The 13,821-nt window shown below is 41.6% G+C and overlaps 1 protein-coding gene across 1 annotated transcript in view; it reads right to left on the bottom strand.

Moving 5' to 3' along the window:
- Positions 1-292: 292 nt before the first annotated feature.
- Positions 293-13,821, bottom strand: part of AFG1L (AFG1 like ATPase) — a 200,771-nt gene continuing 187,242 nt past the window's right edge. Inside the window, exons 12-14 of the mRNA XM_030316082.1 lie at positions 6,596-6,736; positions 4,237-4,350; positions 293-1,435 (exon numbers count right to left, since the gene is read on the bottom strand). Of these exons, the coding sequence (XP_030171942.1) occupies positions 1,307-1,435; positions 4,237-4,350; positions 6,596-6,736 (384 nt within the window). The 3' untranslated portion in view covers positions 293-1,306. The remainder of the gene's footprint in view (positions 1,436-4,236; positions 4,351-6,595; positions 6,737-13,821) is intronic.

Here is a 13,821-nt window from a genome sequence, read left to right as displayed (position 1 = left end):
TATCCATCTACCTGCTTGACTTAGGTTAATGTCCAAAATAGACCCATGTGGATAGATTCACGTGTAAATTCAAAAGATTCAAAAGGGCTTGTGTTGACAACCGTAATCATTTGAACTGTGCCTACTCCCCCCACGTATTTGATTTTCACAATATGTTATAGATTTCGCAGTTTTCCTTTTCTCTTTTTTCCTGGAAGAGGGATTTAGATCCTATTAACAGCCTCAACTCAGATCCCTTCTGGGATAATAGCAAAGTCAGGTTGTACTTGAATGAAGGAAGGAAAGACCTCGATGAAGGACAAGTCAGATTTTATTTAAGCAGGTTCATCAGTGTTCCTTCCCATTTACGGTTAAGTCCATCTCACCACAGAAGCAGAGGCGAGAGTGGGGAGTGGCATTTGGCAGCCAGAGCAAAGGCGTCCGAGCGCTGGGCAGAGCCTCCCGTCCACTGGGGTCCTGCTGGCGTCAGATGAGCTGGAATCCGCTCTGCTACTTTGTGTGCCCAGGACTCTGTCCCCTCCTGACACCCTCTCGCTGGCCCCTATTCCTGGCATCTATTCCTCTACTGGCAGTCAGACTTGGGGGATCTGCCTGCGGGTTAGAATTTGACACCCTCGCTCCTTATTCTATGGTGTCATCCTCAATTTTTTGGGGGCAACTTCGTGTCCACTGAAGATCTGGTCCTGCCTCTGCCAAGCCTGATAGCAGGTCAAAAAACATACCCTCGGTTGTGAGGAATCCTGAAGGCCTGGGAGATTTAGTATCATTCTTGGCCCCCCAAAATCACACATATAAGCCCATATTCTAAAATGTTATTTTCTTTAGTTTATAATAAGATCAGAAAGTTTCTTGGCTTTGAATTGAAATATAGGGGTTTTTCTCCCCTCTCATAAAAGATGCGTTTGTATCATGAGGCTACTATGCAGCCAAAGCTCGGAGATTTCCATAACGACACCGCATGTAACCGTGTGTGTGTGTGTGTGTGTATGTGTGTGTGTGTTTAAGGATCATTCAAGTGGCTTAATACGAAACCAAAAGGTCTGGTCCTACATTAATCTTCAGGGGTGATGATTTTAATTTTGTGGTGCAGAAATAAAGCCAAATAAATAGGCAAAAAGTAAACCTACAAAAATGGCTTTGACTTACGAATCCACTACTACATCTCTGAGAGAAATTTTAGATAAAAATGGTCCAGAGGACAAAGTGCATAATTAACGATGAGAAAACGATTCCTTCAAGTTCCATAATGAAGAGTTCTCCCCGCCGTGATCATCTGTCCTGAGTTTTATTCATGAAAAAGTCACGGTTACTTCTTGCCTCTGTCCCCTTCATTCCAGTACTGCTCAGTCTGCATCTCTGTGAGCCGGGAAATCGTGCGCTGAAACGCAAAGATTTCCTCTTCTCCGGTAAACATGGAAAGTCCTTCTGCTGAATCCTAGTTACCAAAACACAAAACAAAACAAAACAAAGGAAACAACCCAGCACCAATTAAAACTACCACAAATGAAGATTTACAAAACTAAGTACAGGGTTAAAACAACTTTTTAGGTTTACTTTTTTTGATTTAGATTTTAAAATGTTTCATACACTTTTTTTTCATATATAATAATCTCTTTTCATATATAATAATCTCTCTGGATACTAGAGAATCCACTAATTTAAGCCAATAATCAATGGACAGAACAAATTACCAGGGAGAAAATGATAGGCAAAACATAAGAAGAATAATTAAAGCTGAAACAATGCCCCAAAATCCAAATATGAACATTTTTGCATGAAGAAAGTTTTTGCACGATGAAAGTTTTCTGCAGAATCTGAAGAAAGGAAACGTCAGAAAGAAAAGAATTCTGTCTCCAAAAGTGCACACCAGAAGGAAGTAATGCCCAAAACACAGCAGTCCTGCAAGTTTGGAAGAGGCTGACACGTCCCTCTGAAGCGTCACAGGCAGGGCCACATTCCCAACCAGAGGCCCTGAGGATAAACTCCTGCAGAACCTTTTCCTAATGGGCTGACACAGAGGTCCCCTATGGACCTAGAGAGTGGCCTGGAAGCCTACTTTGGGAAGGCAGAGCTGCCCTTTGGTCTTGAGCTGCTGGGACATTTTGTGATCCCACCAACCACGGTTAAGTCGGGGATCCCTCAGTGAGGGCAGCAAACAGCCTGGGACTGGTGATAGCAGCATGGGCTTGTGGCCAGTAAGTGAGAAAGAGAAATTGTGTCTCTTTCCTTAGGGGTTTCTACCACATTTCTTCAGAGAAAACTTCTTGACTCCTTAGTCCACGTATTCCTGGCTGACCTACTGCAAAACTGCATGACCCTGTGGTCCAAAGCCCTCATTCCTTCATAGATTATTGGCCCCACATGTTGAGCTTACTTTACCCTACATGTGAACCCTGATCCTAGGGAGAAAAACTGAAGCGCCAATGATTTAAAAAACTTTAGAAACTGAGATGATATAGCCTCTCCAGTGTATTTTTTCAAACAGTAAAAGATATTATTTGGATACACGTATCGTTCTTAAAGAAACCACCATTTTGAAAGTTCTTAGCATATAGATTCATAAGTAGCTATTTATTTTTACACATAGGTTTAAGCAGTCATATTTTGAAAGTTCACTTTTAAAAAAAATATTCAAAATTTATTTTTTAATTTTATTTTCTTAATGTTTATTTTTTGAGAGAGACAGCATGAGTGGGCAAGGGCAGAGAAAGATGGAGACACAGAATCCAAAGCAGGCTCCAGGCTCTGAGCTGTCAGGACAGAGCCCAATGTGGGGCTCAAATTCACGAACCGTGAGATCATGACCTGAGCAAAAGTCAGACACTTAACTGACTGAGCCACCCGAGTGTCCTGAAAGTTCACCTTTTTCTTTTTTTTTAAATTTTTTAATGTTTATTTATTATTACATTTTAATAATTATTTAAAAATTATTAAACATTTTAATGTTTATTTCTCTTTTGAGAAAAAGAGAGACACAAAGCGTGAGCAGGGGAGGGGCAAAGAGAGAGGGAGACACAGAATTTGAAGCAGGATCCAGGCTCTGAGCTGTCAGCGCAAACCCTGACATGGGGCTCAAACTCACAAACGTGAGATCGTGACCTGAGCCAAAGTCAGACACTTAACTGACTGAGCCACCCAGGTGCCCCAGAAGTTCACCTTTTAATGAATTATAGGCCTCATTTCCCCAAACTCCTAAGATTGCATAATTTCTACTTGGGTCAATAAGGAAATGTTTCCTCACTCCAGATGGTCTTTCAACTCTGGGGTTGGAAGAATGGGCTCCCCTCATTCTGGAGATTATTGTTTATGGATAGCTTTAAAATTTTGACTAATATTTCGACTGTTGAGAAATATCCCCTGTAATGTTCATACAGAATAAGGAAATGTAAAATCACTTTAGGTTGGCCTGGGGTGAATCACCAGACCCCAAGCTCCAGGAGGACTGAGCCAGCACTGGCTGGTTCTCTATAGCATGTTTATGGAATAGGTGTTGGGAGATGAAAGATGGACTTCTTTTTAAACCAAGGGTCTTGCCAGGCACTCTACGGTCCTGGAATAGTCAGCCTGCATGCTTGGATACTGTATCTTGCACTCTACAAGTCCAGTAGACACGAAGAATATCTACAAAAGGCAGCATGGTGGGGTGCCTGGGTGGCTCAGTCAGTTGGGCGTCTGACTTCGGCTCAGGTCATGATCTCACGGTCCGTGGGTTCAAGCCCCATGTCGGGCTCTGTGCTGACAGCTCGGAGCCTGGAGTCTGCTTCGGATTCTGTGTCTTGCTCTCTCTCTGCCCCTCCCCTGCTCATGCTCTGTCTCTCTCTGTCTCAAAAACAAAAAATAAAAACATGGAAAAAAATTAAAAAAAAAAAAAAAAAAGAAAGAAAAAGGCAGCATGGTGTAGCAGAATGAGCCCAGCACCAGACACAGGTGCCCTGGTGTCCAGCTTCTGGCCTGCCCACCATTAGTCAGCAGGATGATCACAGGCCCACTGGTCCCCTTCTCTGGTCTTCGTTTTCATTATATGCAAAAAATGATCATGAAGATTCCTTCCACCCTAAGAGTTTATTCTCTACTTTAGTGACATTGAGAGAAAGCCTGCTATAATGGCTTTAGAAGAAAGCAGCAAGTCAATAGTTAAATAGGTATCGCATTCCTTCTTCAAAATGTAGCCACGTATAAAACCCAAAACAATTAGGCTGTTTTATAATAAAAAGAGATTATGTTAATATTGCCTACCTGGCTCAGCCCCAAGTCATCCATCAGTATTCTGCTATGCTCCAACTCACTGTCATGATGTTGATGCAAAAATAAGCTTGATATAGGAGTCGATGCAGAACAAATTATGCGCACCTGAAAGAGAGGAGAATGAGGAAATGGTATGACTCCTTACATGTCACAACTCGAAAGTAAGAGCAAATCTCTCATGAAATAAAAATGTGTTTGTCATTACAGGGAGTTTAGATGTTCGCTTTTAGAACGTCTGTATTCTTCCTAATAGTTTGTGTTTCTTTAAAGTGGTATTTTTAAACTGCATAGTATGTTTCTAAATATTTCCTTACAGCTTGTAATATCCTGTAAAGTAGGAAGCAAAGATTTTCGTGATGCCAGCTCAGGTCTCCCAATCTGAAGTCCAGTGGTCTTTCGGTTACACCTTGATGTTGACATTTACACCTGGCTAGTTGGAGCCCGTCTCTGTGTACATCAAAGATGCTCCTTGCAGAGGTGACTGCTAAGTTCAATGCATTGCTACTCTAATTACACCCTGAATTTCTAGAACCTACATTTATATCAGCATCCTACACTAAGACATTCTTCAAAAAGACTAAGCTTGGCATTAATATTTGTTGATTACGTGTTTGAGTGTGCATATGTGACCATATATTGGAAACAGCTTTTATATCTTTATAAACTCTATGTCCACAAATTTAAAGATAATACATACTCTTCTTGATGCTTAACAAGTCCTGAATTTGTTTTCAGGATTCACAGCTATCCTCTAAAAAATCATTATTTAAACAACGATATCAATACTTGAAAATAATGTATTGACATTGGGACTAGTTTTTCCATCTCCAGACGGTCTCCTACCTCCTCTTACAAATTCTTTTTAATCACAAATGACACTTCTTTCATCATTGAGACAGGAATACTCTGATTTCACAAATTTCCATGAATACATTCTAGAATAATGTCTGTTTAGCGCTCCCAACTTCTGAAATAAGAGAATTTCAATGATTCTCTTAAAAAAGAATATCAGCCCTACATGTGTGATATATAGTTAAAGCAAATGTTAGGAGAGTGGTTCTGGTATTCCATCATATTGCCACAGAAATCTTCTTTCCCATTAATTAAGAAGTGAAACAATGGGGGGGTGAGATAGGACAGGGGGAGAGGCATATGTTTTCCTTAAGTTATTCCTAGCTGAAACATGAACAAGTTAGAGTTTATCAATCCTCTTACTCTAAGAACCACCTACTAATGCCCCTCTGCCACTTTCTTCTTGAAGCATTGCCCTCTAGAAACAGAGGGCCACCTCCAGGCTCACTCCCTTCATGCTGGACCCCACATGATTATTTCAGAGCAGGGTGTCTGGATAAGTGATGCAGGAGACAAGAGACCGGACTTGATCCCCTAGCTTCCTTCCTCTCCTGTCTAGCTGAGCATGTGTATGCTGGCCCCATTGGAGTGTGTGGCACATTTTGAGGTGACTCACTGTGGCAGAGTCCTCTCGGCACCGTGCCTGAGCCAGGCTGGTTGCCCTTTGTGCTCAGGCCTACCACAGGGCCTTTGCTGCAAGCTGCAAACATGCCCCCTGGTGACCCCTTTTCAACCTGCACTGGAGTTTAGCCATCGCTTCTCCAGCATTTATAAGGAGTGGTGGAGGAGCTTGTGAATCTGCAGATGAACAGCCCTGGGATTAGGGCTCATTTGCTGGGCTGGGGACAGGGTGGGCTCTGGAATGTGGGCCTTCGGTAGCCCAGAGGATTCTGATGTAGGCGGTCCACAGCAGGCCTTCCCTGTGTCCACCCCCACCCCCCCACCTCCAAAGATCAGCCTTCTCTCCCCCAGACCCTCAGAGTACCATACTCCTCTCTCTCCTTCCAAGAGATCAGTCCTCAGTGGTGACTTCACATTTAGCTCTGTGGATGTCTGATTAATGTTTCTCTGACACTAGACTATAAGCTCTATGAAGCCAGGCGCTAGACCTGGCTTCGCCTGTCATTGAATTTCTAGCATTTAGCACTGCTTAGCATGAAAAAGGTTGCTGAATGAATGAATTAATGAAACATTAAAATCTCACCTCTCCCTCCTAGTGGATTCTGGTACTTTCCTCCTGCCCTCAAATGCCACATGATATTCGAGTTGCCTTACATGCTCATTTAATCCTCAAAACAACCAAAACAACGTTTTAAGTGTTCTTCATGGATTAGCTTATTTTGCCCTCAACAACAACAATCCTCTGAGGCAAATCCTATTATCCCCAATTTGCAGAGGAGGATACTGAGGCACAGAGAATAAACCAGGATTCCAGCCCAGGCAAGCTGGCTCCACAGTTCAAAATGTTTAGTCTTGAGAAAATGCACTACATCCTTACCTTGAAATCATAGAAGTTATCAATGAGAGTTATGAATCTTCGAGCTTGCGTCCTCTTGGCCAGCGTAAATTGTGGAATGTTTCGTAAAAATACTGTATCGAAATTCTTTGACAGTTCCAGATAGTCACTGGCTCCAAGTGGCTGTAATTAAAATGAAATAAAGACTAGAAACCTAAAGCCAATTCTGGTTGCCCTGCCTTAATTTGAAAACACCTCCTTTTCTGGTTGTGGTCGGATCTAGGGGGTGGTTTGGGGTAACCTGACCAAATGGAGCAGTTTTCACAGCAGGTGAAGAGCAGTGTCTACCGAAACTGTAATAGCGATGGAGGAAAGGGGCAGGAGAGAGGACAGAGTGTGGTGAGGAGTGAAAGAGTATCTTGAGCTGCCTCAGTTGTTAGGTTGTAGGTCCCTGTCTTAAACTCAGCCTTCACTTTTTTTATTTCTATGACATAACTGTAAACGTGTCCCAACAAATCCTTCTTATGGCTCAACCGCAAACTGTCACTACCACTAAATGGCGCTATCTTACAATGACAAGCCACCTCTGATGTCACCATTTTGAAATACAGACTATGCTTCAGTATGAAATCATCAGAAAATGGGGCCTCTGGGTGGCTCAGTCAGTTAAGCATCCAACTTTAGCTCAGGTCATGATCTCACAGCTTGTGAGTTCCAGCCCCGCGTCGGGCTCTGTGCTGACAGCTCGGAGCCTGGAGCCTGCTTCGGATTCTGTGTCTCCCTCTCTCTCTGCCTCTCCCCTGCTCATGCTCTCTCTCTCTCAAAAATAATTAAATATTAAAATAATAATAAAAAAATCATCAGAAAAAATCTTCCATTGAATTTCAAGTACAAATGTTCAAGAGCAAGATAGTGAACACCGCCAGCTTCTATAGGAGATACTAGAGGGTTTCCTCACCAGAAGCAGACAGAGACCTTGAGCATAAGTTGGAGGAACATGTTCCCTCTTAATGTGAGGAGGGTCCAACACTCAAGGCTCACAAAATTATTCACAAAGGCTCCACCTATAACGTAAGGCACTTCTTCCTGAAACATGAATTTAGCTCATGAAAATCGTGAAAACTATCTGCAAACACATCTTGGGACACAGGCTGTGAAGCCTCTCAATTTCGGGCAGAATCCACCAACACTCCACCCTGTCCAAAAACCTCTCCCTTCCTTGAGTTATCTGCATCAAAACTTCTTCCAGAAATGCAGGTATGACTATGTTCCTGGGAGAATTAGGGACTTGTGACAAGGAGAGACAGTCATTTCCACTACAGAGCCCATCTATTTAAGCCTATACTCTCCCGGCAACCAGCTGAATCCAGTCACTCAGGAAAGTAGACCTCTCACGGAAGTGTGGGGAGGTGAGAGTAAATCAGAGAGTGAAGCTCTGGGGAAGTGGTTCCCTCAAGCGAGAGCAGCTTCTAAGAAGGATGCAGCAGTTGGGGCGCCTGGGTGGCTCAGCTGGTTGAGCGTCTGACTTCGGCTCAGGTCATGATCTCACAGTTCATTAGATCAAGCCTTGAGTCAGGTTCCACACTGACAATGTGTGAGATTCTCTCTCTCTCTCTCTCTCTCTTCCCCCACTCATGCATTCTCTTGCTCTCTCAAAAATAAATGAATAAACTTAAAAAAAAAAAAAGCATGCAGCAATTATGAGACCCTGAGCAAAGGGGCACGAGACTGGAGACAGGGCACAAAGAAGCACAAAGAATGTCCTGGCTCCTTTGGAAATCTGCTTAGAGATGTCCCTTCTCCACATCTCCTCTCACCAACCAGGTACCAAACGGGGCTGGAAGAGGGGACCCTTGCCTTTCCCATTTCCCTCCCTGGCTGGACAGCCTTTACCTCCAGACCCAGTGCCTGGCCTTAGCTGAGGCTCCCCAACTCACTTGGCCATATAGGGACTCTACTGTGGGGTTGTTGGTTTGTTTAACCTTGGCTGTCTTCAAGGGAACCCTGCTGTCAAGCCTGTTGTTAAGAACCAGGAGTGAATACTCAGTCTGTTACTTATTAACTGTGCACCTTTGGCAAGCTACCTAATCTTTCTCTTCCTTTAGTTTTTTTTTTTTTTTTTTAATGTTTATTTTGAGAGAGAGAGAGAGAGTAAGAGTAAGCAAGCGGGGAGGGACAGAGAGAGAGGGAGAGAGAGAATCCCAAGAACTCCTTCATGCTGTAAGCGCAGAGCCTGATCTCACAAACCCATGAGATCATGACCTGAGCTGTGGTCAAGAGTCAGATGATCTGACTGAGCCACCCAGGCACCCTCTCTTCCTTTAGTTTTCCCATCTATAAATGGGAGTTTGATTCCTATCTCACAGGATTGTGAAGATGACACAAAATAATACAGGCAAAGCATTTACCACAGTGCCTAGGGCATACATTAGCACTCAAATCACTTTGGCTGCTTTTTATTTTTATTATCTTGAGCTCAAATGATTAGGCTTAATACAGACGAGTTGAGGATGTAAAGTGTCGCTCTAAATAGGACCAGTTAGCGTTGCTCCCCCATCCACCATATCCAAACCCCTAAATCAGTCTTTGTGCATTTGCCAGTCCTCAGAGTCACAGCAGGGACCAAATGAGCCTGTGGAATCCCCTAGAAGGAAAACAATTCCCTAAAGGGGGAGGGGGAAGGCAAGATACAGCGTGTAACTCATACAATAGGACACTCGCTCTGAGGGTGACACGCTACTTTTTTAAGATCAGTGAGAATTTAGTGTCTCATCTTTTGTAAATCAGAAAGTATATGTAAAAAAATGTAAAACCTCATCTTAGGTATGTAGTTATGTATAATTAAACTCGTTCTTTATGCACGGATGTGATTTCTATCAGTATAACTACATGCCCAAGGAAAATCATCATCAGAAGTGCACTGGAGTGCCTAGGGCAACTGAAAATCAGAATTTTGCCCACTCAGCTATTTTTACAAATTATATACCTTTGTCAGTAGGTTCTACATTTGCCATTATATTAGCAAATATCATATCCCTAAAAAATTACATGCTCATTCATGTAAAGAAAATTAAGCTTTATACAGTTTAAAACAATGGTTAAAAAAAAAACAAAACAGTGGGCACTGGGGAGTGACTGTTTAATGGATACTGAGTTTCAGTCTGGGAATATGAAAGTGTTCTAGAGATGAACCGTGGTGGGGGCTGCACAACAGCGCGAATGGACTTAATGCCACTGAACTTCACTCTTAAAAATGGTTAAATGGCCCAAAAAAAAAAAAAAAGGCAAATTTTATATTATATATTATTTTACTACCACTACCACCACCACCACAAAAAACATTAAAACTAGTAAAGGTTATTCACTGACAAAGAAATCCCAACTTAGGCTGCAGAGAGGTAACAATATAATTTTTTCTTTAAAAGCATAAAAAGAGGGGCACCTGGGTGGCTCAGTTCAGTTAAGCCTCTGACTTCTGGTCCATGAGTTCAGTTTGTGAGTTTGAGCCCTGCATCAGGTTCTGTGCTGTCACCTCAGAGTCTGGACCCTGCTTCAGATTCTGTGTCTTCCTCTCTCTCTGCCCCTCCCCCGCTTGCACGTTGTCTCTCTTTCTCAAAAATAAAAAAAATAAACACTAAAAAAAAAAATATATATATATATATATATATATATATATATATATATATATATATAATGTATATATAAGAAGAAGGGCGCCTGGGTGACTCAATTAAGCACCCGACTCTGGATTTCGGTTCAGGTCATGATCTCATGGTTCCTGAGTTCAAGCCCTGCGTGGGGCTCTGTGCTGACAGTGCGGGGCCTGCTTGGGATTCTCTGTCTCTGTCTCTATTTCTCTCTCAAAAAATAAATAAATAAACATAAAATAATAATAAATAAGTAAATAAAACCTAAGAATGAAATGTATTAATTGAAGGAGGACATCATTAACCAAGGAAATCAGCTCCAACATTAGATTAATATTAATCTAAAATGTGAAATCTTTAGTAAAGAGTGTTTTCTTATACTAGATTCAATGTTGAAGTATCCAAGAAGTGATAAACTCTCAGAATTGATTTTGGTGAGAGATGGGTTTGTTTGTTTTTTTATTACTCAGAAATGCGATTTTTCATTAATAAAATAAGTTAAAGTTGTGGGCAAAAACATACTTTATACTTTGGAATCGTTGGTCACATCCAGTCGTGCGACCTTGAGCAAGTGTCTCTGAACTTCCATCTCCTCATCTGTAAACTGGGGATCATAGCAGGACATGTCTCACAGGTTTGTCCTGAAGCTTCGCTGTACTGACTGCCTGTAAAATCTTCTAACAGTGGCCGTCACATAGTAAGTGCTCAATAAATGTTAGTTATTAAAGTGGTCATGTGAAAAGCACATTTATTTTATTAATTTATTAATATAATTTTAAATTAATTTTAAGAGGTCACATGAAAAGCAAATGAAATGGTATCTGCACAGTACCTATGTGGCATACAACAGATATTTAATGAATAGTAGCTACTCTTCTAGTAACTATCAAATAACCTTTTCCTGAGCTCATGAGGCCAGGGAGCCCAAACAAGTGAATAGTTCGGCTGACTCCAGTTTGCTTCTGCCTTTGCACTCAGGAAGTAAAAGCTGCGGTCTCTGTCAGCCAGGCACATTAGCGCTCCATGAAGTCATATTTACAGATGACAAAAATAGCATGTCTCAGGCCAGCCCCCTCCCACTTTTTTGGTAATACCATTAGCACTACAGGTGGGGGAAGGCACCAGGCCCACAGAATGAAGAGTGCCTACCCCCAGCACATGGCACCATGGCACATAGGAAGTGCTTAATACTTACTGAATGAATTAGCAAATGAATGTGTGAATAAAACACAACACAGCCCAAGGACCAGACTTATTCTTTCTTTTATACCCATTTGTCTCCAAAATAATTGAACCACCTACAAAAAAACTCCTATTCTTTCTTAGTTGGCCCAAATTCCCCATTCCCAAGGCAAGCCTTTGTTGTATATCTTAGTATGTATGTAGGGAAAGTCTAGAAAGATATAGATCAAAATGTTAACAGTGGTTATCTTTGGGTGGTGGAATCAAAGATTAATTTTGTTATACCTTTTTGATCTCCCCCCATCCCTGCCCCATGAACTGTGTTACTTTTAAATAACAAAAGTAGTGTTTCTGGTGGGGGGTCATTTCTTATAATTGGCATCTTATACCCTATCTCATATGTGTGAGATCATAATATCAGTTTTTTCATGGACATTTTTCCCCCAAGGTTTTCTTCATCATGGAAGGATTATTTTTTCAGGGACATTTAAAAAGAAAATAAAACATAAGGCTGAACATATATTTTCTCCTGTACAGTCTGACAAAAGGATAAGGGATTTCATATTTGGGGTGAAATTTGACTTTAGTTATATAGTTACGTTCTTCACACTAGGAAAACCAGACAGAGGGGATGAGGTGAATGGTAGCATCTCCCAATAGTTCACGTTTAGCTTTTGCGGCCAAGCGCCAGAGTTCCCTGATCAAAGGCCTAGTGATGTCAAAATCCATTTTGTCACAGCCCAGATTGATATATTTCCATTTATGTCATGTTTTAATTTGAGCAAATTTTCTCCATGCAAGCTTGATGATGAATGTGCTGTATTCCTTTTCTCCAGAAATGTCAGACAACATCTAGTCCATCTGTACATGTATATTGCCTCTGCTCCATGCTCCATCATTCTTCTCCTTCTGGTACTCTAAGAGAACCTAAGCTAAACTTCATATTCTCCATTGCTTTTATCCTTTATTTTGTATTTTCCCTTTTTCAGTTCTTCATGACTCACCGTGGATAGCTTCCTCTGACCCATATTCTAGTCCACTATATTTCTCTTTAGCTCTGGTTTATTTGCTCTTAAACTCATCCATTGAGTTGTTTTGGTTATTGTACTTTATAGGTCTAGAATTTCTATTGGTTCTTTCCAAAGCCGATGTACCTTTCTAGATCCCTACACTTAAATTTCCAAGCCTATTAAAAAAAACCTCTTTGAATATGTAAGGTTAGTTGTTTAAAATAGAGACTCATAATTCCAATATCTGGAGTTCCTAATTCTATCATTTGTTCTTGTTCTTGTTCACATCCACAGTGTCTTGTCTCCTCATATGTTTGCTTTGTGTATCTTCGTATATCTTGGGGAAAAAAAACACTCATAGAAATAAAGCCAAGTTCGAGGCTTGAAGTATTCTGAGTCACTTGGCTCACTGAATTTGACCGAAGTCCACGAGAGAGCTAGTTGACTTCTAGTTCACACTTATTCCTAGCATTCAGTCCTTCAAGGTTCCATCCAAAGTGGGGGTAGTTTACTAGGTCCCCATCCTGAGCTGGTCCTAAACTCTGACTTTTGTCCTGCTGAATCAGTGAGGCTGCCAAAAGTAAGCTCAGTTCAACTCAGCTCATTTTTTTTTTAAAGATTGCTAGCACTCACCACTATCCATGTTTTCCTCATCTTCCTGGGCACCCAGCTAGACACTATTCCCCAGACTCTCTTGCACTTAGGTGTGGCCGTGTGATCAGGTTAAGGCCAGTGGAATGTAAAGGAAAGTGATCTGCATGGCTTCTAGATCTGGCCCACAGGATCCTCACTGCCTTGACTTACCTGCATGCTGAACAGAGAGCTCTGAGGACTCGAAGGAGGGGTGGAAGCACAACAGGGACAAAGTCTGGTTCCATGAAGGACCACATGGAGCAGTGTCCTGGCCAACTTACACTGGGTGGTGATATGAGCAAGAAATACACGTTCATTTGTTCAGCCTCTGAGATTTGGGGTTGTTTGTTTCAGCAGCTAGCTTATCCTAATTCTTATTTCATCCATCTTCCTTCATCATCCTAATGACAGGATCAGTGCAAATTACTGACAGAGTCCACCATTATTGGAAGTGGAAGACTTTCTCACATTTCCTAGGTGGATAAGGATTCTTCTTCACGCAAGATGGTCACTATCAAAAATTTCTCTTCAAGTTTTCTTCAGATGATCATTAAAATTTTTTAATCAGGAACTGAACTTATCCATTTCAAATCAAAGCTGGTTTTTATTTATTTTTAAAAATTTTTTAATGTTTTTATTTATTTTTGAGACAGAGAGAGACAGAGCATGAGAGGGGGAGGGGCAGAGAGAGAGGGAGACACAGACTCTGAAGCAGGCTCCAGGCTCTGAGCTGTCAGCACAGAGCCCGATGTGGGGCTTGAACTCATGAATTGTGAGATCATGACCTGAGCTGAAG

The sequence above is a fragment of the Lynx canadensis genome, chromosome B2, assembly GCF_007474595.2.
Source record: "Lynx canadensis isolate LIC74 chromosome B2, mLynCan4.pri.v2, whole genome shotgun sequence".
NCBI lineage: Eukaryota > Metazoa > Chordata > Mammalia > Carnivora > Felidae > Lynx > Lynx canadensis.
Note: the sequence above shows the minus strand (reverse complement) of the source record. Positions and strands in the feature narration are given on the sequence as shown.